Source organism: Papaver somniferum, chromosome 5 (assembly GCF_003573695.1).
Source record: "Papaver somniferum cultivar HN1 chromosome 5, ASM357369v1, whole genome shotgun sequence".
Taxonomy (NCBI): Eukaryota; Viridiplantae; Streptophyta; class Magnoliopsida; order Ranunculales; family Papaveraceae; genus Papaver; species Papaver somniferum.
Window position 1 is genome coordinate 113,721,839 of NC_039362.1, and position 26,941 is coordinate 113,748,779.

The 26,941-nt window shown below is 37.5% G+C and overlaps 2 protein-coding genes across 2 annotated transcripts; both read right to left on the reverse strand.

Annotated features, from left to right (window-relative positions):
* Positions 1-7,130: 7,130 nt before the first annotated feature.
* Positions 7,131-7,715, reverse strand: LOC113279470. Its single transcript, XM_026528165.1, has one exon. It carries the CDS (start codon positions 7,713-7,715, stop codon positions 7,131-7,133), a length of 585 nt encoding a protein of 194 aa, XP_026383950.1.
* A 17,554-nt stretch (positions 7,716-25,269) lies between these two features.
* LOC113279472 lies at positions 25,270-26,559 on the reverse strand. Its single transcript, XM_026528166.1, has 2 exons — positions 26,328-26,559; positions 25,270-26,051 (listed from the first exon to the last, which is right to left on the reverse strand). The coding sequence occupies exons 1-2, from the start codon at positions 26,557-26,559 to the stop codon at positions 25,270-25,272; spliced, it is 1,014 nt and encodes a 337-aa protein (XP_026383951.1).
* Positions 26,560-26,941: the final 382 nt, after the last annotated feature.

The following is a 26,941-nucleotide window of genomic DNA, read 5'->3' on the forward strand; positions in this document are numbered from 1 at the left end:
TTAGGGATTATTGCTAGCTTCTTAAACTAACGATCGAATGAACATTTGTTCCTAAAACAAGGGTTTTTACAAAACTCACGTCTATACATGCATATGTATATATAATTTTAACATGAACAACTCATGAACAAGTTATCAACTTCGGAAAAAGAAATAAAAAAAAAGAGAGCGGTGCTACACCAATTTACGCTCGTTAGACGATGCGCTGTCATGTTACTGGTATCTTTGTTCAAGCCATGGTTCGCTCGTACAATCGAAAATACGGTAACATTCTATCTTACGACTAAGTTCAATTACTTATTTCGTCTGTAACTAAAAAATCACCATCCAGTGCTGACTGAGGAACATGATTGTCCCTCACTAAGCAGGGGACTTAATGTAGATGGTGGATTTTCGACAAAGGCTAAAATCGTAAAACCATAATTGTACATATTCCTGATCCAGCAATCAGATGAGTATTAAGGCTCGTGTCTCTCATTGATGCTTGAAAACTCATGCCGCAAGAGTCTCTGACTGAGTTTATTGTCTCTCAGAGCATACATGAATATGCAGTCTCTCAACTGAGGCAACAGCATATCTCATGAATACTGAGCAATTTCAGTAATCACTTTTATATAGAATCGAACGATTGGACGGCTCCTAGACAGCTCGCCTGCTAGTATATAGCATAACGTCTTCAGGATGTAACAATGTTTTCCCTGACTATATAAAAGGCATGCATATAGAATCTTAATGATTGGACGGCTCCTAGACAGCTTTCCTGCTAGTATAGAGCAATAACGTCTTCAAGATGTAACAATGTTTTCCCTGACTATATAAAAGAAATATGACGCTTCAACAAGCTCATACCGCTCAATTCTTGAATAATTAATGCTCCTAGACGATCGTGCTAGTGCAGAGCCATCAATTAATTATTCCTAAATCAGTAGATTCATTAACTGAATCTTTAGAAAATATTCTACATTCTTCATAATATTTCATTACTTCAATTCATGGTTCTTCCCAGCAGAATTCCATGGGTTAGTGATAAATTTTCAACGTACGGGCATCTGAGCCGCCATCGAGTAAGCCCTGACCAAAATGGTGCAAGTGTACTCAACAATAATGCACTAACAAGCACCTGAATGCACGAACGAGCATTCCAAAATATGAAGGAACGATGAACCTATGCAAAATAGGAAGAAAAAAATAATAATAAAATATTAGCTAAGGCGCTAGGGAACTGGGCCCACCGACCGGCCAGTCACGCCGTGGCCAGTCCTACGCCTAATTCTCTATTTTATTATATTTTTATTATTTTCCCTTGATCTCATGAAAATCCCTTCATTTGAACAAATATCCTTCATTTTAAGGAAACTCCTCAGTTTCATGGTGCTTCCTTCGTATCAAGGAAATAATAAAAAATTAGAAAAGTTGTCGCGGGACCAAGCTCACTAGCCGGTCGGTCATTCCCTAGTTGTGGCCGGTCCCACACCTTGCATTCCTTATTATTTTATTATTATTATTTCCTTCATCTCATGAAATTCCTTGGTTTCATGATATTTCCTTCACATCAAGGAAAAGATACTCCCTACGTTTCAAAAAGACAGTCCGGTTTGACTTTGTCAAGATATTAAGGAGACTATAGTAGTTTGCATTCCTACCCTTAGTTACTTGCCCAATTTATTTCAATAAAAATGTTAGTAATAAAAACTACCAAAAATTGTTATTGGATTGTAAATAGGAAATAGGAAATAAGAAAAAGAATACTAAAACATATCGATTTATGGAAACGGTATCAATAAAGTAAAAGAAAAAATATTCTAAACATTGAAATGTAAAAATCAAAGTTGGCTTCAAAATTAAAATCTGGATTGTTTCCTCTTCTCGTAATCCATGGTGTTTGGAAAATAACAGAGATAAAAAATGGTGTTTGGAAAAATCAGAGATGAAAAGATTATAGAGATAAAATATTGTATACTTATGGAGTATAACCTTTATAAGGAATTTAATTTGGAACCATACATATTGTCTTCAAAAAGGAACCAATGATATATTTGTTTCCTTAATTATACAGATTTCATTAATATTTTAGATTGAGTCCAACTGAAACAGAATTTATGAATATAAAAAACTTAAGAGTATGTTAGAGAGTTCATTGGAAAAATATGACTATAAACAGAAGCTTGACACATTTTTGAAACAGACCAAAATGGAATAGATGACGGTCTTTTTGAAACAGAGGGAATATAAAATTGGGGAAGACTCATGGAACCGGGCCCTAGCCGGCCGACCATGCCCTAGTCGTGACCGGTCCCACACGCCCCTTATTTTAATTGTTAATTATTATTGTTTCCTTCATCTCATGGAAACTCCTTCACTTTAAGGAAAAATCCTTTATTTCAACAAACTCATTGATTTCATGGTATTTCTCTAAAATCATGAGAATAATATAAAATTAGGAAAAGTGCTATGGGACCGGGCTTATTGGCCGGACGACTATGTCTTGGCCATAGCCGGTCCCACATTTCATGATTCCTTATTTTATTATTATTATTTCCATCATCTCATGGAAATTCCTTAACCTTATGAAACTCCTCAATTTCATGGTATTTCCTTCACATAAAGGAAATTACATAAAATTACATAAAATTGGGAAAGGTGTCATGGGCCAGGCTTACTAGCCGGCCGGTCATTCCCTAGCCGTGGCCGGTCCCACACCTTGTAATCCTTTATTTTATTATTATTTCCATCATCTCATGGAAATTCCTCAGTTTCAGCAAAAACCCTGAATTCTTCATATTTTCTCAAATGAATGTTGCACGCCAGAAATTATCAAAATTCTCAGGACTGAGACACGAACACTTTGGTGACATGAGCATATTACCTTGACCGACCAAGGTTGGATCTTTGGCTTGCAAGAGGCCGGTCCCATACTTTTTCATCGTTTGACCTAATTTGTTCACATTAGGTTCAAACTCTTCCAAACAATTTGGAATTTCATAAAACGATCGTCAGTCGATCCCATGACCAACCAGGGCTGGTTTCATGACCCCTTGATTGGTCCTTCATCTCTTCATAATTTATTAGGTTTTATCACCTAGGGTTTAGACGAACATTATTTCAATAAATGATTAAACTAGCATTTGATTATCTTTTCACCAACTGGTCTTCAAGAGACTTTGGTATTTTTCTCACTAGAGCATCTGGGCATTACATGGTCGACTCATCATCTCATGTAGCCGGTCCCTCATTCACTCCGTGGTTGATTTTCAATAAATCATCAATTGATCGAAATTAGGGTTTTTGAATCCAAGGTTCATAATTCCAGATTCAAACGCTAATAATTTTACGTTGATCCCGTGATCAACATTTTAATTAATTATACTCAGTTCAGTTTCCCGTATTCTAAATTAATATTTTATTTGGTTTTGTTACCAATAATTCATCAAATGAGCAACATTTGATCAGATGAGCAATATTTTCTCAGACTAAGGAATATTGGTTCAACTATCAATATTCAACAATCCAGTGAATGAGCAATATTTGCTCACTTTAACTATCAACATTTACTCGACAATTATGCCTCTGTCTCAATAGACACGTCCGATTCATGAGTCTTAGAATATTTGCAAATCACGTTTGACTCAACAATACAAGGACTCATCGTCCCATGAAATCAGCAACTGACTAACTAAATATACGTCTGCCTTGCGGACTCGCAATCACGAGACATCAATCGTGTTACATGGGGGGATATTAACTAGGGTTTTGGTATGGCGGTCTACGCCACGTGTGTTCATACACACGATGAGAATGTGAGCAAGTCGTGCAATCAGTTGGAGGAGTTAGCAAAGTAGTGGATGGAAAATCAACCAAGTCTCCGCACGATGAGCAACTGGTTTTAACACGATTTCCACTTCCCCACTCTTTGACTCCAGCAACTGTCACACTTCATGGGATCAAGGTGTTTACAATTCTAGAAATATAAATAAGTCTCTGAATCATGATTGAAACAACAGACAATTTTCGTAAAAATAAGACACTCTTTCGTCGAACAGACAACAAGAGCACACGAACTCATCGTCTGAACAATTGCTCTCAACAGAGCAAATTCAATCAATCAGAACTTATCTTATTTCTTCACGCAGAATACACAACACACCTACAATTTCGATCACCATTGATCTCACACATTTCTCAGCTTCCCTCCTACAGATCGACCCATCCTCTCTTGTGACCGAATTGACTCTGGAACGACCATTATCTTGTTTTAGGTCGGAGTCCTATAGATTGATCTCTCGAATTCAAAGCACTCCCTCTTGCAGTGCATCTGTGTGAAGTTAGACAGTTCACTCGGTTCAAGGAGTTTCGCACGGTCGTCTCCTCAATTCCTTAAAGACCAGCAACTCGTTTTTCCCCATCTACATAAGGAATACAATCTTTGCAAACCGTCACTATAATGTTCATGAATCGATTCGAGTGAATCAAAACCGATTTTTTTTCGATTGTGTCTTATATATTTCTAGGGGATCTAAGCAATTGAACAACTCTCTAACTATTTCATTTGAGTCATTTGAAATAGTTATGGTGAAAATGAATAAGGTTGATATGAAAGTGCTCATATGGCTAACCATTGGTTAACTATTGTGGAACCAACTAAGTGTACACTTTTAGGTACAGTTACTCAAACCTAAATGAAGTTACATTTCATTTGTGTATAACAAGCTAAGTTCGATCTAACGGTTGAAAGATATTAGCTTGAATCTAATCAGGTTTTCATCTAACGCCGAATATTGAATGCTTTGTTACCAAGGTAACTTAGATTTCAAACCCTGATTTGGAGACTATATAAAGGAGAACTCTAGCAACTGGGATACCTAATCCCCACACCTCCTGTGTGATACTAGTTGTGTAAGCTAGAGTCGATTCTCCTTTAACCTTAGGTTTCTCTCGAGACCCTGTAGGTTAATGACTTAAAGACTTCATTGGGATTGTGAAACCAGACCCAACTATTTTCTCTGTAGTTGCGTGATCTGATCTCGTTGTTTCTATCGTGATTGAGTACAATTATAAGATTGGATTGAGATTTATATCTCTGATAGGCAAGATAGAAAAGTAGTCACAAACACCTTTGTCTCATCGTTTGTGATTCCACAATATCTTGTTTCGCTAGTCGATTAAGATTATTGTGAGGTGATTGATAATACTAGGATGTTCTTCGGGAATATAAGTCGGGTTTATCAATTGGTTCCTGTTCACCTTGATTTATCAAAAGACGGAACAAAACTCGTAGGTATTTCTGTGGGAGACAGATTTATCTATTACCTTAGACTGTTCTGTGTGATACATATTTGTTTATTAAAGTTTTCGACTTTGGGTCGTAGAAACTCTTAGTTGTGGGTGAGATCAGCTAAGGGAATCAAGTGCGTAGTATCCTGCTGGGATCAGAGACGTAAGGAGCTCAACTGTACCTTGGATCAATGTGAGATTGATTGGGGTTCAACTACATTCCAGACCGAAGTTAGTTTGTAGTAGGCTAGTGTCTGTAGCTGCTTAATACAGCGTGTGTTCAATCTAAACTACGTCTCGGGGTTTTTCTGCTTTTACGATTTCCTCGTTAACAAAACTTCTGGTGTCTGTGTTATTTCTTTTCTGCATTATATTTTGTTATATAATTGAAATATCACAGGTTGTACGTTGAATCGATCAATTGGTAAATCCAACCTTTGGTTGTTGATCGAAATTGATTGATCCTTGAACATTGGTCTTTGGTACCGTTCAAGTTATCTCTCTTAGATTCAATCGGGATCGCAAATTATTGTTTGTTTGATTGCGGATTGAATTAAGAGATTGAGATATAACTCTTTGATATACTTTTATTAAGATTGAGTATGACTGTCTATAGTTAATTCTCTTGAAAGTATATTGGAGTTAGTTCATACAGATTGCTAAGCGAATTTTTTGGTGTGGTTGTTAGACCCCCGTTTTTCACAACCAGTAACCTTAAGGGGATTAGACTTAACATATGATTTTGGTTTCACAACTTCTTGTGATTCCCAAACGAGAACATCATGTAGTTTCTTATTCCTTATACGAAAACGACATCTCATTTCCAGGTGACCTTTATTTCCACAATAGCGGCAAACATAAGGAATGTTCTTACCTCGATCCGTGTGTGCTGACTTTGGAGGTTGATAAACTTTGCTCTTTTGAACCTTAACTGCCGATGGAGGTATTTAACTTTTGCCATCAGTGGAAACCTTTTGTTGAGAAGAATCACTAGCCTTGAAATTTTTTACCTCTTTGCTAATACTTGGAGCATCTATTCCCTTATATCCCAATCCTCGTGTATCACGATGATTTTTACTTGCTCCTAGCATAGTGGTTAATTTGCTTGAACTAGTATTGAACTTTTTCAAGTCATCTTCCAACATCTTGATTTATCAAGAGCAGCAGTTAAATCAGCCTCAAGGCGTTTTTCTCGAGCGAGATAAGTGCTTTCTCTGTCATCAAAACTTGCTTGCTGGGAGTTAATCCTTTCTTCAGTTTCTGGAAGTTTCTCTTCCAACAAGAAGTATTTTTGATAAACATTATCACATTCAAGCGACTTTCTACTCAGGTTTTCCTCGGAATCTTTGAGGATCGATTCGCAAGAGCGATTCCAACCATAAAGACCTCCGTAAATCCTTTTCAATTTCTTGTTTTCTCGACAAAGAGGAGTCAAAAGAGGTGTGACATGAAAAGTTGTAATCTTCTCGACGCCGCAAGAAGATTACAACCATGCCAGCCAACCATCGGCTATATATGCCTAACAGGGCTTGTGCCTTGCTTTATACGAAGCTCGTGTTGTATGATCTTGGGATCGATCCCGGGAATATCACCTAGCTTCCACGTGAAGATGTCCGCATACTCTTTGAGTAGTTCTATCAGTGCTCTTTATAGATCTTCATCCATCAGAGTCCCTATCTTGATGATCTTTGGATCCTCTTCCGCTCATATGTTTATTTCTTTGGTGGGTTCAACTGATGTGAACGTAGGCTTTGGTTCCCCTAAAATAGGAACGTTCTTTAATTGCTATTTGGTAGGTTCTCCAACCCCCTTTGCCCCTGAGATACCAGCTTCGGTAGTTAGAATGGTGCTACCCTTCGTTAGGCTTTTCCCTGAGATCTATTCGAGATACAGATCGATCGCCTTGTCTTTAGCTGCAGCTTTCTTTTTCCCCCTTCGGGCTTTACGCTGCTCTTCTTATTCACTATTGAGTTGATTTGTAGATCCTGACATTCCCGTGCGGTGAGTTGGTCGCCCTTGATTTCCATTACCCCTTCGGGTGTTGGGAACCGAAGGTATTGGTGGTATGTTGCTGCTACCCCTTTGAGTTTGTGCACCCATCTTCGTCCAATGATGGCGTTATAAGGGGATGGTGCGTTCACCACGCTGAATCGGGTACTGGCCTTCATCAGCCCTGCCTTGACTTCTAAGACGATGTCTCCTAACGGTTTCGTTGGGGCGCCATTGAACCCATAGATGGTGTAGTAAGAAGTCATCAGCTGCTCATCATTCAATTCCATTCGTTTAAACATATCGTAGAATAGAATGTTGATTGAGCTTCCTTCATCGATCAGAACCTTTCTTATGTTGCATCCTGATATTGGTAGCATGAGTTCCAAGGGGTCTTTGTGATCTTCCATGTCTTCTCCGATATCTTCAGCATCGAATATCATCAGCGCATTCATCCATTGTCCGTGTTCATCTACTTCGGCTCCATCGATCTTGTAGAGCTCACAATAGTCTTCAAATTGTTTTCTCAACCTATTTCCTATTTGTTCAGTCAGTGAGGGACCGTTGGGTTCTGAACATGAAATGGGGTTGATAGTTCGGTTGTTCTCAGGAAGTTGGACTTATTTGCTTCTTCAATCCCTATCTTTGGTTTCTGCCTTTTGAACATACTGTTTGAGATCTCCGGCATCAATCAGCTTCTGGATCATTATCTTGAGATTCTTGCACTTCTCTGTTTGGTAGCCATTGAAGCAATGATACTCGCAGTAGTCCCTTGATTTCTCAAATCTTGGTGGTTGCTTCCCCTTGGACCATGGCCACTCGAGATTGCTTCGGTCTTTGATTTCCCTCAAGATGCGGATGTAGCTGGTGTTAAGCTTTGTGTAGATATGATCTTCTAACTTCTTATCATTGCGCCGATGATCATCTCTTCGTCCTCTTTTGTCTTCGTTGAAGTGTTCGGCCGAGTTGGTCCTCTTCGATCCGCTGGTTTGCTCTACTGAGTTCGTACGATGAGATTTTTGCACTTGTGCCCTGGGGTTGTCACGTTGTATTTCTTCTAGTCTGGCGTGCTTTTGAATGATTACTCAAAGATCCCCTTCGGTCGTGGGAATGCTTCCATGAATCTCAACGAATAACGGGCTCATCATATCCAGTCCCCACTTGTAACAATTGATGCTAACCACAGGGCCTACAATTCCTATTGCTTGACAGATCTTGTGCCATCTATTGGTATACTCTCTGATCGTTTTTTTGTAGGAGACCGCTAACGAGAAGAGCTTGTCCATTCCTGCGTTGACAGTTTTGTTGTACTTGTACATTCTCAAGAATTTCTCAGTGAGCTGGCTGTAGGAGTCGATGGAGTTAAGTGGTAGGTTGTCAAACCAGGATAATGCAGATCCTTTCAAGCTTGACGGGAAATATCTGCAGAGGACTACATCGTCTTGGTCCCACCGGGCCAGGGTTCGGTTGTAGCATCGAAGATGAGCTGCGGGGTCGCTGGATCTATCGTAACACTCGAACGCTGGTATGGGGCACTTTTGGGTGATGGGGGCACTTGCCAGATGCGCAGTCAGCGGTGTAGTGGCAGCTTATCTCATCACCTCTTCTAATCTTCCTCCTCCTTGCCTCGTCTTCAATTGCTTGATTTCTGACATCATTTTTGCACGAAGATTCTCCATTGCGAGGAAATGCTCGTCTCTTAAGGCCGATCATCTTGATCTTCGGGTATCACTATCAAAACAGTCTAAGTCCTCGGGCCTATAATCGGGATCGTCTGACATGTTTCCTCCTGCAGCTTGGTGATTCAAAGGTTGTGGATTGTTAGCGTTCGTAATGATCATTCTTCGGTCACAATTTGGCTCTGGTGCTTTGGAATTTGCTTCATCATGCTGCTGATCCGCTCCCATGCTTTGGGCGATCTTATCCTTGAGTTCTTGATTCTCTCGGGCTAGTAACGCCACTACATCTGCATATACCCTCTGGTTCTTCTTCAATTCCTCGAGTTCTTCCATTAATTGGGGGGAATGATTCGATCCTTGGTTTGGAGTTCCGATCCGTGCTTTCCCTCCAGTGGCTACAGTATGATGTTCATATACTGTTTGAATTAGAGGGATTAACGGGTTGGTGGTCACAACTTGCTGTTCTACATGTAGGGGTGTTGGTTGGTTCATCGTCAGTAAAGGCTGAGTGGTTGGAAGAGCTTGGTTTTGGTCATTCGTTGGTGGCATCCCGTAGGATGGTTGCTGCATCGTTGATTCCGCAAATCTTTCTCGCTTCTTATGGGCACGGGCGGTTGCTGCTACCTTCGCTGCATCATCTTTGGCTGCTACAGCTTTCAGTGTCGCCGTTGCTGTTGCATTGGCATCCATTGGTGATGTGATTTCCACTGGATCTTGCCTTTGGTTTGCCGCTTTCATTTTTTCACCCTTTTGCTTACTGCCTGTTACAACAGGTGTGGTCCTTGGTGTTTCCTTCGATGATGCCTTAGCTTTTCCAACGTCTTTCGATTTACCCATGATCTGCAAAAGTAAAAAGTTTGGCAGGAAGAACAAATCCAGGGAGTTTTGTTAGTCATAATCGTATCCATGAGATATGAGAAAAAATGCTGATCCGAGTACCGTTAAAAAGGAAAATACTGGTTTCCGAAGTTTTGAACGAAATCATCAAGTTTTTTAGAGATATGAGGATCTTCAAAAAGAAGAACACAGATCCAAAAAGAAGGAGAAATACATATCTGAAAGGTTTTCGCAAGAGAAAACGCAGATCTGAAAAGTTTTTGCAAGAAAAAGCACAGATCTAAAAAGTTTTTGCAAGAGAAAACGCAGATCTGAAAAGTTTTTACAAGAAAAAGCACAGATCTAAAAAGATTTTGCAAGAGAAAACACAGATCTGAAAAATTTTCATCGATTCGTTACCCAAAACACTATTATTTGAGGAATAGCACTGAGTAACCAAAGAGCAAAGTCATAGGGAAAGATAAATCTTTTACCTGGACGACAGTCCCTATTTCTAGCGCCAGATTGTGAACACAGAAATAACGATGGTATCTTCGTGTACACAAACGATATTCACAATACAAGTAAAGTCAATGGAATGGTTGAAATACGTATAAAACAACATATAATAATTGTATGGGGGACTCTGAGCCTTCGGACTCATCCTCGTCCAGCATCATAGAAGAGTCTATCATGAGTTAAACGTTGCATAATGAATAGACTAGAAGATTATAAATGCGCAATGTAAATAAGACGATGATTTACGTGGTTCAGCACTAAGGCCTACGTCCACGGGGGTTGGTTTTTCACTATGTATTATATGAGGTTACAATGGATAGTCGAATGACTCTGTGTAGGGAATGATGCTAGAAGTGTTGTAGACGAAACTCATACTTACTCTCTCCTGAACTATGGTTTTTTCTCCTAAAATTGGTCGACCTTTTCTCTCTCAGTGGATTTGGGTATCTATAGGCTCCTTGTGTAGGACCCGCTTCTAGGGACAGTTGTTTCTTATCGTCTTGATTTATGTGCCGATCCCAATGATACCTTCGTAGTTTCCTGATGCCTTTAACGGTAACATAGTGTAACGATGGGTCGCCTCTTTATCCTCCATAGGATAATTGACACGTATCCTATGTTCGTGGCATTTATTGCGGGTGGTTGGGCAGTCCGCATGTGTCATATAGCTGTCTGCTGCTACTGTTTCATCCTTGTTTGTGAGATCCATCCACACCCTTGATCTTGGATCCTTCTCGGGATAGAGTAAAGTAGGATCTAAGGTCTTCTATGGTGTTCCGCGGCGGTTTCTTCATCTGATGCTCCTTGATCCTCTGTCGTCGGATCAATCTGTTGATGAGTAGATGGAGATGATGCATGCGCCTTAGGTGTTGGAGCGTGGCATAATATGTTAGAGCATTGCTCGGTCGAACTCGCATGCGTTGTTATCTTAAGCATGTTTTTCAATGTTAATGATCAAAACTATAAGTCTTGATTTCTAACCTATTATAGCTAAAGGTCTCGGACTAGGATATAAAGTGTAGTTGAGCTCAAGACTCCATGACAATCATCATACAAGACGAAGGACTACTCAAGGAACTGGTGGAACTTCATCGCTAAAAGGTATGTGGAGACTTGAACTTATCTGTCACTCAAAAGTCTATTTACTCTATCTCCTATTCTTGAGATAAAAGTCGTTTTGATATATAGACTTTCATTATACACATTTGCTATTTCGAGTCGAGTTTAACTGGCCTATCTATTTCTCGAAATATGAGTTGGTAAGCTTTTGCTTTAGCCAAATTCATCTTTACCTAGTGACGAATGTCATGTTATGTTTCAATCACTTTTGGAAATTGCTCTGACGAAAAATGGTTTGTGAATAACGACTATATAACGTCCTCTGAGAATGTTTTAATGATTGAAATGAGAGTTTAAGTTACATAACCATTGGAAGGATATAAGAATTGTTGTGGAAACACATATATGCATAAGTCCTTATTCCTTGAACCAAAGTTTGCGAACTTTGTTGATCAAGAGAAACGGAATGTGGCGTGAGCCAAGTCCGCGAACTTAGTCCGCAAATTGGCGGAAGTTCTCCCGAGAATTTCTGTTCGAGTTTGTGAACTCCTTCCGTGAGCTTAAGTCCGCGAACCCAGTCCGCGAACTTGAGTAGGTTATATCCAAAATCGGTTGTTCTTGAACTCATGTTTATATAAACTGAGGGATTCTTTTGCAAACCGTGGCTATAAAGTTCATGAACCGATTCGAGTGAATCAAACCGTTTTTGCTTCGATTATGTCTTGTGTAGTTACATAAGATATAAGCAATTGAACAACTCTCTAACTAGTTCATTTGAGTCATTTGGACTAGTTATGATGAAGAAGAATATGGTTGATATGAAAGTGATCATATGGCTAACTATTTGGTTAATTATTGTTGGACCAACAAATATTAATGTTTGGGAACGGTTACATAAACCCAAAATTGGACATTTCATTTGTGTGTAACAAGCTAAGGTTTCGGTCCAACGGTTGAGAAATATTAGCTTGAATCTAATCAGGTTTTCATCTAACGGTGAATATTGAATGCTTTATTACCAAGCTAACATTGATTACAAACCCTGATTTGAAAGACTATATAAGGGATAACTCTAGCAACTGAGAAACCTAATCCCCACACCTTACGTTTGATACTAGTTGCATGGGCTAGAGTCAATTCTCCTTTAACCTTTGGTTTCTTCTTCTAAACCAGGTTAACGATTTAAAGACTTCATTGGGATTGTGAAGCTAGACCGATACTACTTTTCTTGTAGTTGTGTGATTTGATCTTGCATCTTCTATTGTACGAGTACAATTGTAATAATTGGCTTGAGATTTATATCTCCGATAGGCAAAATAGAAAAGTAATCACAAACACTTCGTCTCATCATTTGTGATTCCACAATATCTTTTTTCGCTGCGTCGATTAGGATTATTGTGAGGTGATTGATAATACTAGGTTGTTCTTCGGGAATATAAGTTCGGTTTATCAATTGGTTCCTGTTCACCTTGATTTATCAAAAGATGGAACAAAACTCGTAGGTATATTCGTGGAGACGGATTTAGCTATTATCGTAGATTTTTCTGTTTGATATGGATTTCTTTATTAAAGTCTTCGACTTTGGGTCGTAGCAACTCTTAGTTGTGGGTGAGATCAACTAAGGGAATCAAGTACGTAGCATCTTGCTGGGATCAGAGGCGTAGGAGCATAATTGTACCTTGGATCAGTGTGATATTGATTGGGGTTCAACTACAGTCCAGACCGAAGTTAATTTGGAGTCGGCTAGTGTCTGTAGCGGCTTAATACAATGTGTGTTCTATCTGGACTAGGTCCCGGGGTTTTTCTGCATTTGCGGTTTCCTCGTTAACAAAATTCTGGTGTCTGTGTTATTTCTTTTCCGCATTATATTTGTTTATATAATGGAAATATCACAGGTTGTGCGTTGTTCAATCAATTAGAATATCCGACCTTTTGGTTGTTGATTTAAATTGATTGACACTTGGATATTGGTCTTTGGTACCATCCAAGTTATCTCTAGTATTTGATAAAGACTCGCAGATTTCTATTTGCTTGAGTATATGTCAAATCGAGAGATTAAGATATAAACTCTTTGATATACTTTTTATCTAGATTGAGTCTGACTGTCTATTTGATTCTCTAGAAAGTATATTGGAGTTTGTCCATACAAATTGCTAGGAGAAATTTTGGTTGTGGTTGTTGTACCCCCACTTTTTCAATTGGTATCAGAGGAGGCAAACAAGTTCAAGACCTTACAAGTCTGTGTTTTTAGCGATCTGACTCTATGGACAGAGGTGCTATCTCAATTAACGTACCACCAGTCTTAGGTTGTTCAAACTACCCATGGTGGAAAGTTGTTATGCGCGCTTTTCTTCAAGCTCATGATTTTCGAGTGTGGGTACATGTTATTAATGGCTATGATCCTCCAGTTAATACAGAAGGCGATGTATCTATACCTAAGGATGTTGGTTGTTATAGTCCAGAAGAAATCCTTGCTGCAAAGCAAAATTCTGAAGGCTTAAATGTTATCAGACAGGCCATTAACTTAGACCTTCAGCACTATGTGTCTGCTTGCACTAAGTCTAAAGATGCCTGGGATATCTTAGAAACTACTTTTGAAGTCAACAAATACGTTTCTAAGAAGTATACCATCGATGGAGGAAATAACCTCAACACTCTTTCCAAAAATATTTCTTTTGGAAAGGTAAGAATTCCTGATCAATATTCTGTTCAAACTGTTGCATTCAATGCTGTTTACGACACAAGTGAATCCTCTACCTTGTCTTGGGCTGATGAATGTTGTTCAGATGGTATCTGGTTTGAAAAACCATTGATAACAGAAAAGATCAAAGAATTTGTAAAAAGAAGCATTAGACGTGACAAACATCTTTTGTCAGCCTCCACTACTAATGATTCTGTAAAAGAAAGATCTCTTAGTGTCAACCGTTTGAATACGATTTGATGGATGTCATAAACCCTCAGCTCTTACATCAGAAACATCCACATACTCAAGTTCTGATTCAGAGTTTGAGTCTGACACAAAGATTTTTGAATTCTTTAATAAAGAGGTTCTTCAAGAAAATCTTCAATTAAAAGCTTTATTGAAGAAACTAGAATCACTAATCCAGGTGAAAAATCTTGAGATAGACGGTCTTAATGATTATTTCACCAGAACCATTGTTCTAAAGGATAAAGAGATTAATACTCTTAAAGATGATCTACAAAGATTGTCTGGAAGCTCTGACAAGATCTCAGCAATATTATTTGGTCAGAAGTCCTTTGGAAACACTAATGGTTTAGGATTTAAAAGAAAGAGTGCAGACATTGTTAACCCCGTTGCTTCTATTGATCAGGGAAAATAAAGGTTGACTGTTGTGTTAAACAGAAGGCACCTCAACAAGACAAAAGATCCTTGATCTGTTCGTTTTGTGGACACGCAAATCATCTTCAAAGTATGTGCTGGAGATTCAGTAGGAGCAATAAGAATCTGTCTAAACTGCAGAAGAACATGCAAAAGATGAGTCTGGATAATCATCGTGGCTCCCATAAAACTAGTGTTTTCAGAATCAAAAGAGGTAGGAATTCTGTTTACACGACAAACCTTGGTAAATCACTATGTGATAAACAAGGAGAGCGTTTGGCTCACAACGTCTCTATCTAATGCTAGAGACGTTCTCATCCTCATCTTTAACTTGAGAAAATGGGGTTCTGCGTCTTTGTGGCTCAAGTAGTGTATTTATTTTTGTTAAAGAAAAATTCTCCTAATAATATAGATATCGAATCTTTAAACTATGGAAGACTTATTCTTCCAGGGTTTAGACATTTCACAAGTCTATTTAATACTTTTGTAGACTTCCTTTTTTCCCCTAAAAAGATACAGTTTCATGGCTCATGTAACTAGAGGAACCACAAGCAGAGATGCAGTCGAAACAATTAATGTGTATCTGTGTAAAGGAATCTCTTCCTCAAGGGTAAAGAAAGTGAAGACTACAAAGTGTGGAGAAGGTTCTTCCTCTAACTGCCTCTTGTCTTTTTATCAGCTTGATAATAACTTCAGAGATTTGGTGAAAGATTTCATCAACAAAAGAAACATTTTAAAATCTCAAATTGTTTCGTCTTTAGAAAAGATAGCTCACTATGAACAAATGATGTCTCTTTCCAAGAACACCTTGCGTGAACTAAAAAGAGAACTGAGTTAGTTAATTGATATTTTTGAAGATTTGGAGGAATTGAACGATCCCATAATCAATGGGTTTTTTCAATAATGAGAAGGAATTCTCAGTAGAGGCTCTGAGAAAGATCTACAACGACTAGTAAGTCTTCGGATAAGAATTATATTTTCTTTTTGTTTAGAAGAATAACTAGAGTTTGGTATAGCCATTATTGTGATTACACATAGCTATGTCCAACGTTTTCATCTTCATGTTTTTAGATTTATTGGTTTAAAATCTAAATTTGTTTGGAATATGATTTTTGCAGTATTAATCTTTATGGTTTTATATATTGCAATTGTTTTTGGGACATGTGTGTTTGCGTCCGTGAACTATGATTGTCCCATACCTTGTCAAAAGTAAAGTCTTTCGGATGTCGATATGCATGTATTGATAAAAGAATGAATGGACTTTTGAAAATACAAAAGTTAAGCCTATATTGTCAATTATTATGGGAGATAGGTTAAAATATTTTGTTTTCAAGGATTATGTCTATTCTATGTCATTGTGCAAATGGTGATGGAAAAATAGAATGAATGCTTGTGTATTCCGCATTATTGATCTTCCCTGATCCATATTTTATGTATTACTGTGAGGCTCCGTAAAGTATCTTATGTTGAGCATTGAATGACCAAGTTGATTATTCTTATGATTAGCTATGTTGTTTTTCCGTGAGGTACTTTATGTCGAACATTTTCAACTAAATTAATCATCTTGTTTGGTTATTTAGTTGTTGCTCCGTAAGTTTTCTTATGTCGAGCACGGCAAATTATATTGATTACTTTTTTGATTAGTTTGGTTGTGTATTTCGATTAGATTAATTATGGGTTCTCTTGTGATTAATCTAATTGTATAATTTGAGTCTCCATAAGTTCACTTATGTTGAGCATTTGTCGATTAAATTAATCATGGGTTCTCTTGTGATTAGTTTAATTGAATATTTTGGATTCAAATTAAGGTCGCTCTTGTTGTTCTTTCGGGAATGACATTTTATGGGGGAGAGTTCTTTTGAACTTGCGCTTAATTGCCAAATCTTTGTGGGGAGTGCGGCTGTGGAATATTATAGGGGTTATCTTGTATCTTTAAACTCCTTGATGAATGCATTTAGCTTCGGCTTTATGATTGCATCTAAATAAGATGATATACTTTTGCTTTCTTTTGGTCAAGAAATGTCTCTTTCGGAAATTTCATTAGGATACCGTTCTTGTACCTTTGCAAATTTTTATTGAAAAAAAGGGGGAGAATTAATATGTAGTTCACACTACAAATACATATGGTTTTCAGATCATTATGTAAGGGGGAGTGGTTTCCATGAGAGATGGAGTATTGACTAAGGGGGGGTGATACATCTCACCATAGTATTGTTGTTGAAGTTGTGATACAAATTGGACTTTGACGTTGTGTAATGATACCACTAAACTGTATAACAATGATTGAGAACTATTGTTTTCTTGTTGTTATAGCTACGGATTTCAACAACGTTGATGCTAAACTTACAACCTTTGGGATCATTGGAGTACTTGGAAGTGACGAAGATTTCGAGTAATGTTGAAGATTAGGCATGTGGAATAGGAGCTACAAAAGTTAATTTATTTATTTTTTGTATTCCATATGTATTAATAGTTTTGTCACTAAAATTGATAAATGGGGAGATTGTTAGAGCATTGCTCGGTCGAACTCGCATGCGTTGCTATCTCAAGCATGTTTGTCAATGTTAGTGATCAAAACTATAAGTCTTGATTTCTAGCCTATTATAGCTAAAGGTCTCGGACTAGGATAGAAATTGTAGTTGAGCTCAAGACTCCATGGCAATCATCATACAAGACGAAGGACTACTCAAGGAACTGGTGGAACTTCATCGACTAAAAGGTATGTGGAGACTTGAACTTATCTGTCGCTCAAAACTCTATTTACTCTATCTCCTATTCTTGAGACAAAAGTCGTTTTGATATATAGACTTTCATTATACACATTTGCTATTTCGAGCTGAGTTTAACTCGCCTATCTATTTCTCGAAATATAAGTTGGTAAGCTTTCGTTTGAGCCAAATTCATATTTACCTAGTGACGAATGTCATGTTATGTTTCAATCACTTTTGGAAATTGCTCTGATGAAAAATGGTATGTGAATAACGACTATATAACGTCCTCTGAGAATGTTTCAATGATTGAAATGAGAGTTTAGATTACATAACCATTGGTAGGATATAAGCATTGTTGTGGAAACACATATATGCATAAGTCCTTATTCCTTGAACAAAAGTTTGCGAACTTTGTTGATCAAGAGAAACGGAATGTGGCGTGAGCCAAGTCCGTGAACTGGCGGAAGTTCTCGACCCGAGAATTTCTGCTGGAGTTTGTGAACTCCTTCCATGAGCTTAAGTCCGCGAACCCAGTTCGCGAACTTGAGTAGGTTATATCTAAAATCGGTTGTTCTTGAACTCATGTTTATATAAACTAAGGAATGCTTTTGCAAACCGTGGCTATAAAGTTCATGAACCGATTCTAGTGAATCAAACCGTTTTTTGCTTCGATTGTGTCTTGTGTAGTTACATAAGATCTAAGCAATTGAACAACTCTCTAACTAGTTCATTTGAGTCATTTGGACTAGTTATGGTGAAGAAGAATATGGTTGATATGAAAGTGATCATATGGCTAACCATTTGGTTAACTATTGTTGAACCAACAAATGTTAATGTTTGGGAACGGTTAGATAAACTCAAAATTGGACATTTCATTTGGGTGTAACAAGCTAAGGTTTCGATCCAACGGTTGAGAAATATTAGGTTGAATCTAATCAGGTTTTCATCTAACGGTGAATATTGAATGCTTTGTTACCAAGCTAACATTGATTGCAAACCCATATTTGAAAGACTATATAAGGGAAAACTCTAGCAACTGGGAAACCTAATCCCCACACCTTACGTGTGATACTAGTTGCATAAGATAGAGTACAATTCTCCTTTAACCTTTGGTTTCTTCTTCTAAACCAGGTTAACAACTTAAAGACTTCATTGGGATTGTGAGCCAGACCGATACTAATTTTCTTGTAGTTGTGTGATCTGATCTTGCATCTTCTATCGTACGAGTATAATTGTAATAATTGGCTTGAGATTTATATCTCCGATAGGCAAAATAGAAAAGTAATCACAAACACTTCGTCTCATCGTTTGTAATTCCACAATATCTTTTTTCGCTGCGTCGATTAGGATTATTGTGAGGTGATTGATAATACTAGGCTGTTCTTCGGGAATATAAGTCCGGTTTATCAATTGGTTCCTATTCACCTTGATTTATCAAAATATGGAACAAAACTCGTAGGTATATTCGTGGGAGACGGATTTATATATTACCGTAGATTTTTCTGTTTGATATGGATTTGTTTATTAAAGTCTTCGACTTTGGGTCGTAGCAACTCTTAGTTGTGGGTGAGATCAGCTAAGGGAATCAAGTACGTAGCATCTTGCTGGGATCAGAGGCGTAGGAGCATAATTGTACCTTGGATCAGTGTGAGATTGATTAGGGTTCAACTACAGTCCAGACCGAAGTTAGTTTGGAGTAGGCTAGTGTCTGTAGCGGCTTAATACAATGTGTGTTCAATCTGGACTAGGTCCCGGGGTTTTTCTGCATTTGCGGTTTCCTCGTTAACAAAATTCTGGTGTCTATGTTGTTTCTTTTCCGCATTATATTTGTTTATATAATGGAAATATCACAGGTTGTGCGTTGTTCAATTAATTAGAATATCCGACCTTTTGGTTGTTGATTTAAATTGATTGACACTTGGATATTGGTCTTTGGTACCATCCAAGTTATCTCTCTAGTATTTGATAAAGACTCGCAGATTTCTATTTGCTTTAGTATATATCAAATCGAGAGATTAAGATATAAACTCTTTGATATACTTTTTATCTAGATTGAGTCTGACTGTCTAGTTGATTCTTTTGAAAGTATATTGGAGTTTGTCCATACAGATTGCTAAGCGAAATATTGGGTGTGGTTGTTGTACCCCCATTTTTTCATCATATCTTGATGTTTCTATGTCATGCATTGTCCACGTGTGATTCTTTTGACACGTGGTCGGTGTTGGATTATGTGTATACAAAATACTTGTTGATTAGGGATATTTCAGAAGCTATGTGACTTGATTTTTTAATCCTCAATATCGTTTTATTGCTTGTCTTCTACCGTTCTTATGACCATGAATTGTCTGCAGGAAATTTAAGTGGCCAATTAGATAACTTGTATGCAATACTAAAGCTAGATTTTAGAACTGTAATCCGTAATTGTTATGGTTACTAGTTGCTACGCCCGTGCTTTGCACGGGCCTAGATATCCTGTAAATAAAAATTGAAAAAACATGAAATAGGGAAAAATAGGTAATTAAGATAGCAAAGATGTTAATAATAATAATATTAAAAGTAGCAAATAGATATTTAAATAATCGAAACCAATGAAATCATCTAAAAATAGTCAAATATAAAATAATCAAATAGAAGCATAAGCAAACTCTACAAAAGAATGCACACAGTTTACTCAACGTTTTCCTTGTGAACTGTACACAATCTTTTTTTTTCTTTTTTTGAAGAGGACACAGTTTGTTTTTTCCTCGCGAACTATACACAATATAAGTACGTTACGGTAGGAACATCTACAATAACAACAAACTGATTAGAACACATAACACACAAAACAAAGCCAACATAACTGGGAATCAAAGTAAACAACCACCCATTAGTTTTGCTTTGTATGGGCTCAGATTGAGTCACCTGATAAAGTACAAAACCTTTGATTAAGTGGTGTGCCTTAGCAGCTATAAGTGACCTGTGCGCGCACAGGTTTTGAGTTGTGAGAAAAACTCTTATATTCTCTGTAATTCATATTGTTTCGTAGTTTTTTCACTATTCATATTTTAAGAAATTAAATCAACAACTTTAGCTCAACTCTCCCTTAGGAACGAACCTGCTTATCATTGTGCTATTTATTAGTGTAAGAAAAGTAAGGAATATATTTTTTGTGAGTTTGACACCTCATCAAAATTGGCGCCGCTGCCGGGGAGCAGTCGGTAGTTGGAGTTGTTATTTAATTTTCTTTTTTTGCATTTAGTTTTCATATTTATCTTTTACTAATTTGTTTGATGAGAATCTTATTTTCAGGAATAAAAAAATACTCGTTTTGCGTGTGCACAATTGGTAAGAAGAGGTAAGTTCTCTAAACTAGTTGTATGCATATTATTTTTCAAGATGTATCCTTTTGGGAACAACGTATATGGTTCACAAAACCATGCATATTATGGTAATCAATTTATTATCATTCTTATAACTTCCAACCATACTTGGGATATAATCAAAACCAATCTTTTGGATATGATAAACGATCACAAGGATGGGAGGATAGTTGTACTTTTAATCAGTTTAATTCTAGACATGTGCAGATGCTCGATCAAATTCTTTATGAGCTAAAGGAAGTAGAACAACTTGGTAGATAACCAATCGGACCTTGTTTCAATGAGTCTAGCCCAGCTCCGGATCGTACTTATGATCATTCACCCATTCAAAGGGATGAGACTTGGGCTGGAAACTATGCATTGAGTGAAAGTGGTGTTTATCCAAGTTTGGCGGAGCAATCTTCAAATCAAAAATTTGATAGTTTTATTGAATCTACTATTCCCGTGATGCAACAGATGCTTCAAACAACAAGAAAATTTTGTGAGTTTCGGCTGAGTTACAATGAATCACTCCAAGAACTTCAACGGAATATAGACAACATCAGAAATGGTATGAATCAAATTCAAGAAGAGCGGAACAAGGAAGAGGTTCAAACTCATTCTAATATTCCCATGGATGCCAATATAGAGTACGATGATCCCAACGAAGACGAATCCTTAAATGTTGATAATAATGGTGTAACTAGCTCAACGCTTGATCGTGATAATGATCATTCACCTATTCAAAAGAAAGAAGTTGAGTTTAGAAACACTAAAGTTATCAATGGTAAGACTTATGTTATGTATGAGAGCGATGATGATTATGAATTCTTTGTGAATAACACCCCTAGTTCAGAGATTTTGAATACTATGAATGAGAAGTCAACTTGTGATGAAGACCATAAGGATTGCGATGACTTACTTGGAGTAGATTTTGATTCTGATGATGAATATAAAGATTTGCAAGTTATAGATACAGAAGAAACTGATGAAGAACGGTTGAATGAGAATAATGATACTTATGATGTGGGAATGGAATTATCCAGCAGTCTCGAGGATCCGGTAATACATGAGGTTTTACAAGGTTTGTCTAACCCTTTACATGAATCTCTATCTAATGATGATCCTCCAAACTTGAAGTAGTTTCTCATAATGTTGTTAACCCAACTTTTAGGAAGATACCTCATTTGGGGATGGAATTGTGTGCTTCAAAAATATTATCTGAATTTCTTGCTTCTAGTATCCACCATATGTGTTTGAGTGTAACACCGTGTAGGTTTGCCAAGAGGAATCAATGGAAGTTCCTTCCACTTATGTTTTGTATCCACTTTCGAGTGTAGAAAAAACTAAGTGTGGGGGTAACTCTTATAAGACGATGGTTTAATTTTTCCTTGCATTTGCTAATATTCTTGTGAAGCTATTTTTTTTTGGTAAGTCCAAAATTGTATTGATGAATAGCAAATATTTACAAAGAGTTTACAAGAAAAGAGGTCCAAAGACCCCCAAAACTTACAAACTATTTAAATCTGAAATAAGAGACATTAGGAAATTCTAAAGAATTTAGAAAATAAGTTCTCTCATCATAATTCAAACCTTCACCATTTCAAAGAAAACATCCTATCTTAGCCATATTATCAGCTGCAAAATTAGCTTCACGATAAGTATGCACAAAACGAATCGACTCATATTTGTGTTGAATATCCCTCCACCTGTGTCTTACAAACCATGGAACTTTATTATTAGACAAGGCCGTGACTGCTCCAACAGAATCAGACCTTACTAATATCTTGCGAACTTCATATTTCATAGCCCATTCTAAGCCCACGATTATACCATATAGCTCTGCCAGAAATTTTTTGGTTCTTCCCAAGCCAATACTCATAGCACCAATGAAATTACATTCAACATCTCGCACAACAACACCCGCACCAGTAATACCAGGGTTGCCTTTGGCCGCCCCATCATAACACAACATTAATTCAACTCTATTCGGTGGACTCTAACTGCATTCAATTGGCTATAAAAATTTGATCTGCCTATGTCGCACTCGAAAGCAATTCAGTATATCCAAATCTGTCATAGTGTTATGCATGAAACTCTTTAAGCGGTCAAAAAATTCATGAATCTGATGGAAGACCCGTTGCTTGAAAAAATGGATGCTAACAGATTTGTTTTGAAAGCAAGCCTTATTTCTGGAGTGCCAAAGTTCAGCGCGAATCACCATATTTGCTAACAGCCACAAATCCTTGATAATACGACTCCTACCATTCGCTGATTTGTATGAAACAACAAGGTCATAGTGAGCACGCAAAGAAAATATACCTGAAATCCAACGCCAGATTTGAGCTGAAAAAGAGCATTTCCACAAGATATGTTCTAAGGATTCTTCATCGGCTTTGCATAGATAACATTTGTTCGCAAGATCAACTTTAAATCTACTTCTGATTTTGTCTTGAGTCGGACATGCCTCCCTAGTAAGCTTCCAGTTATGAGATGCTAGTTTCGGATGAATGACTTTCCTCCACAAAAGTCCATAAACCTCCAAAGTTGCATATTTTTTACGGATCAGTTGTTTGGCTGAACGAACAGAGAAATTCCCAGTCAGTTCAGGCATCCAAACTCTACAATCAGCTCATCCTTGTGGCGTTGGAAAATTATGAATATCAATTCCAGCCCAAACCAAATTTTGGACGTGACCCTTCAACTGCCAAACATTATTAGCCAAAATATCACTGACCAAAACTGAACTGTCCAGATTAGTATCACCAAGCTGGTCTGCAATGCTTTCATTTCCACTCCCATCGCCAATCAAGACTTTGGTATTTCTGTCCACCAGAGAATGAACCAACTTTATTCCAGGAAGAATCGAAGAGTTGACAGCATATTGTTTAACCCTTCCCTTCCTAGTTGTATATTTCTCCCATAAGAAACGAGCCCATTTATTATTAGAAGAGCGAATAGACCACCAGAATTTCATGAGGAGAGCTCTATTAGTGACTGTTATAATCGTAATACCCAAACCACCTTCTTTAACAGGGCAACACACTTTATCATATCCAACAACAAATTTTCGTGCAGTTTCCAAGTCACCCGACCAAAGAAAATTGCGAATAACCCTTTCACATTGAAGAATAAACTTCCGAGGCCATTTATAAACAATATTGTGAATGGCATAGCTAGCAATCACTGAATTTATTAAAACAACACGATCCCGAAAAGAGAGCATCTTTCCTTTCCAAACAACAAGTTGCTTTTTAATTTTATCAATCACATTGCAAATGTGTCGATATTTGACAGCTCCAGGCATAATTTGAACCCCAAATACCTATCCGGGAACGTAGAAACCTCCATGCCCAGAAGTTTAATGATAGTTCTACAACGACTCAAGGAATAGCTACCATAATAAACCTTACTCTTTTGACAACAAACAGCTTGACCCGAGGCCGTTTGATATTTACCAAGCAAAGCAAGAAGATTATGCAAACTCTTCAAATTGCCCTTGCAAAAAATCATCATGTCATCAGCAAAGAAAAGGTGAGTGGGAGAAATACCTTTTTTTGAAAGCATTTGCGTCATTTTCTTCTCAAGGAAGAGTTTGGTGAGATTTCTGCTTAGAACATCCTCAATCAAGACAAAAATGAGCGGAGATAAAGGATCACCTTGCCTTAGACCTCTATTAATCTTGAAGGAACCCTCTGGATTACCATTGAGAAGAATCGAAATACGCGCCGAACTAAGAATCGAATAGATCCAAGAACACCAACTTTGGGAAAAACCATACCTCCGAAAAACCTCTAAAACAAAAGACCAGCAAACCCTGTCAAAAGCTTGAGAAATATCTAGCTTTAAACCCATATTTCCATCTTTACGCTTAGTTTTAAGATCATTAACCGTCTCAGACGCCACACTGATATTTTCATGAATATTTCTCCCCTTCATAAATGCAACTTGTTCTTCTGAAACAAGCTTATCTAGCACACTACCCAATCTAGTAGGTAGAATCTTAGTAAAAATTTTAAAGAAAAAATTACTATGACCAATGGGCCGAAAATTACGAAGAGTGTTAGCTCCCCTTACCTTGGCCAATAAAATCAAAAGGCTAGAATTTGCACCATTAGGGATCATTTGATGTTGCCAGCAATATGTAATAGCATTGCATAGGTCTTGGTGAATGATATCCCAACAATATCTGTAAAAACACCCAGAGAATCCATCAGGGCCTGGTGCACTTTCGGCTCCAAGATCATAAACAACATTTTTAATCTCATTGAAAGTAGGAATTTCATCTATTCGCTGAATTTCCTACAATGAAATACTGTCATGCTCATAATGGAATAATTGATCATCAGTAGGCAGCTCTTCCTCATTAGATTTAGACTCAAAAAAAAGACAATGTAATCTCTAATCCTGTCACAATTAGTGAGAACAGTCCCATTCTCATCAACCAATTCCGAAATCGTATTATTGCTCATGCGAGTTCGAATATTGGCATGAAAAAAATAAGTTTTACAAGCTCCTTCCATAATCCACTTATTTCTTAACTTTTATTTCAACATAATAGCTTGTTGAGTTCGAATCTCCTGAAGAGTAGTCAAATCTTCCTTGGCAGAATTCAGCTTGGAAATATCCTCCGAGTCTTCATCAGAAATACGAAGAGCTACTTCCATTGTTAATTTAGCATGTTTGATCCTAGCATAAACATTACCAAACACCCTTAAATTCCACTCCTTCATTGCAATCTTCAGCCTCTTGAGATTGTAGGGAAAAATATAAGCAGGAGACCCAGAAACAGGAGCATTCCAACTCTCCATAACCATACGCAAGAAATCTGAATGTGTGAACCACATCTTCTGGACTCTAAAAGGAACTCGCTTAGGTCTAGCATTAACAACCGGATAGCCAATAAGAGGAGAATGGTCAGAAACTTCACGGGGAAGAGCTTTACAACGCCAATTCTCAAATTTAGAAAGCCACGCCTCATTAATTACCGCTTTATCCAGCTTACAAAGGATTCTACGCACACCTGATTTCCCATTAGCCCAAGTATATTTAGAACCAAAAAAATCTGCCTCAAAGAGATCACTATCATCCATCCAATCACAAAAATCATTTATGACTGAAGTTGTCGGTTGACGGCCTCCCTCTTTTTCTTCATTACGCAAAACACAATTAAAATCCCCCATGACAAGCCACGGAGTATTATTATCAGATGAAGAGAGTTGTTGCCATAACCCTCTTCTCGTAACCGGAAAACAACTAGCATGAACAAAGGACACCAACACACCCTCCATTGCAATAGTAATAACTTGTCTACTGGAATTAATAACTACATGCTTAGTCAAATCAATGGACCAAAAAATCCATAAATTTCTTTTAGACGAACCAACTGAGTTATGAATAACCTCTTTTTTTATAACCATCCACATATAGGACTTGCAAGAAATTAAAAGTACAATGGACTTTAGGTTCTGCAAGACAAAATAAATACGGCTTGAAATCTTGAAGTAACTCTTTCAATTTTCACCTGGCATCATCCCGTGCAAACCCATTTATGTTCCAATACATAACACGCATTAAAAACTATTTTTGGAGGGGATGTTACCTAGCTGTGGTGTAACACCAGCATTCTTCCTTGGCGAGTTACCTTTTAAAACACGGTTTCTTAAACTAGAATCCTCTAGTTCCGAGTCCGAGACAAATTCAGTAATCAAAACTTGTGAAGAAACCGTACCAGATACAGAGTTAGCTAACTTATTTAGGGATATCATCCGAGATCTCTTAGATTCTTGAGCAGCTCTAAATTTGGCATCAACAGAACATTCCGCAACAACCATCGGAATAGAATTTAAAGCATCAAATTTGTTTTCAATAAAAATTCACCAGCTAGTAACTCATCACAAAGAGGAGTCGAAGGGGTAGCACAAGACCTATCAGGATTAGGAATCCTTTTTCCAACCAAACCTGACTTAGTTAATAATGAAACAGTTTCACCCACTTTTTCACTATTAACTACAACTGAATTTGAGCGCTACATATGTTTAGTTCTTGCCAATTCAACATAGGCAGCCTCAATAGCAGCTTTGATCTTTGCATAATCCACCTCCAACTACTTAGCTTTCACCAGCTGAGCAGTAAACTCAAAGTTCTCCACTTCATTCACCTTGTTAACTACAACTTCAGGTACCACATGAATTTTAGGTGCATTCTTTCCCTTTT

What these genes read in the sequence shown, in the direction of transcription:
- LOC113279470 (XM_026528165.1), bottom strand. Translation starts at nt 7,715, where the DNA reads ATGAATGCGCTGATGATATTCGATGCTGAAGATATCGGAGAAGACATG.
- LOC113279472 (XM_026528166.1), bottom strand. Translation starts at nt 26,559, where the DNA reads ATGGTTGTTGCGGAATGTTCTGTTGATGCCAAATTTAGAGCTGCTCAA. An exon ending in TGGTGTTACACCACAGCTAG is followed by an intron (nt 26,052 to 26,327) that starts GTAACATCCCCT and finishes CTAAGCATGTAG; the next exon opens with TTATTAATTCCAGTAGACAA.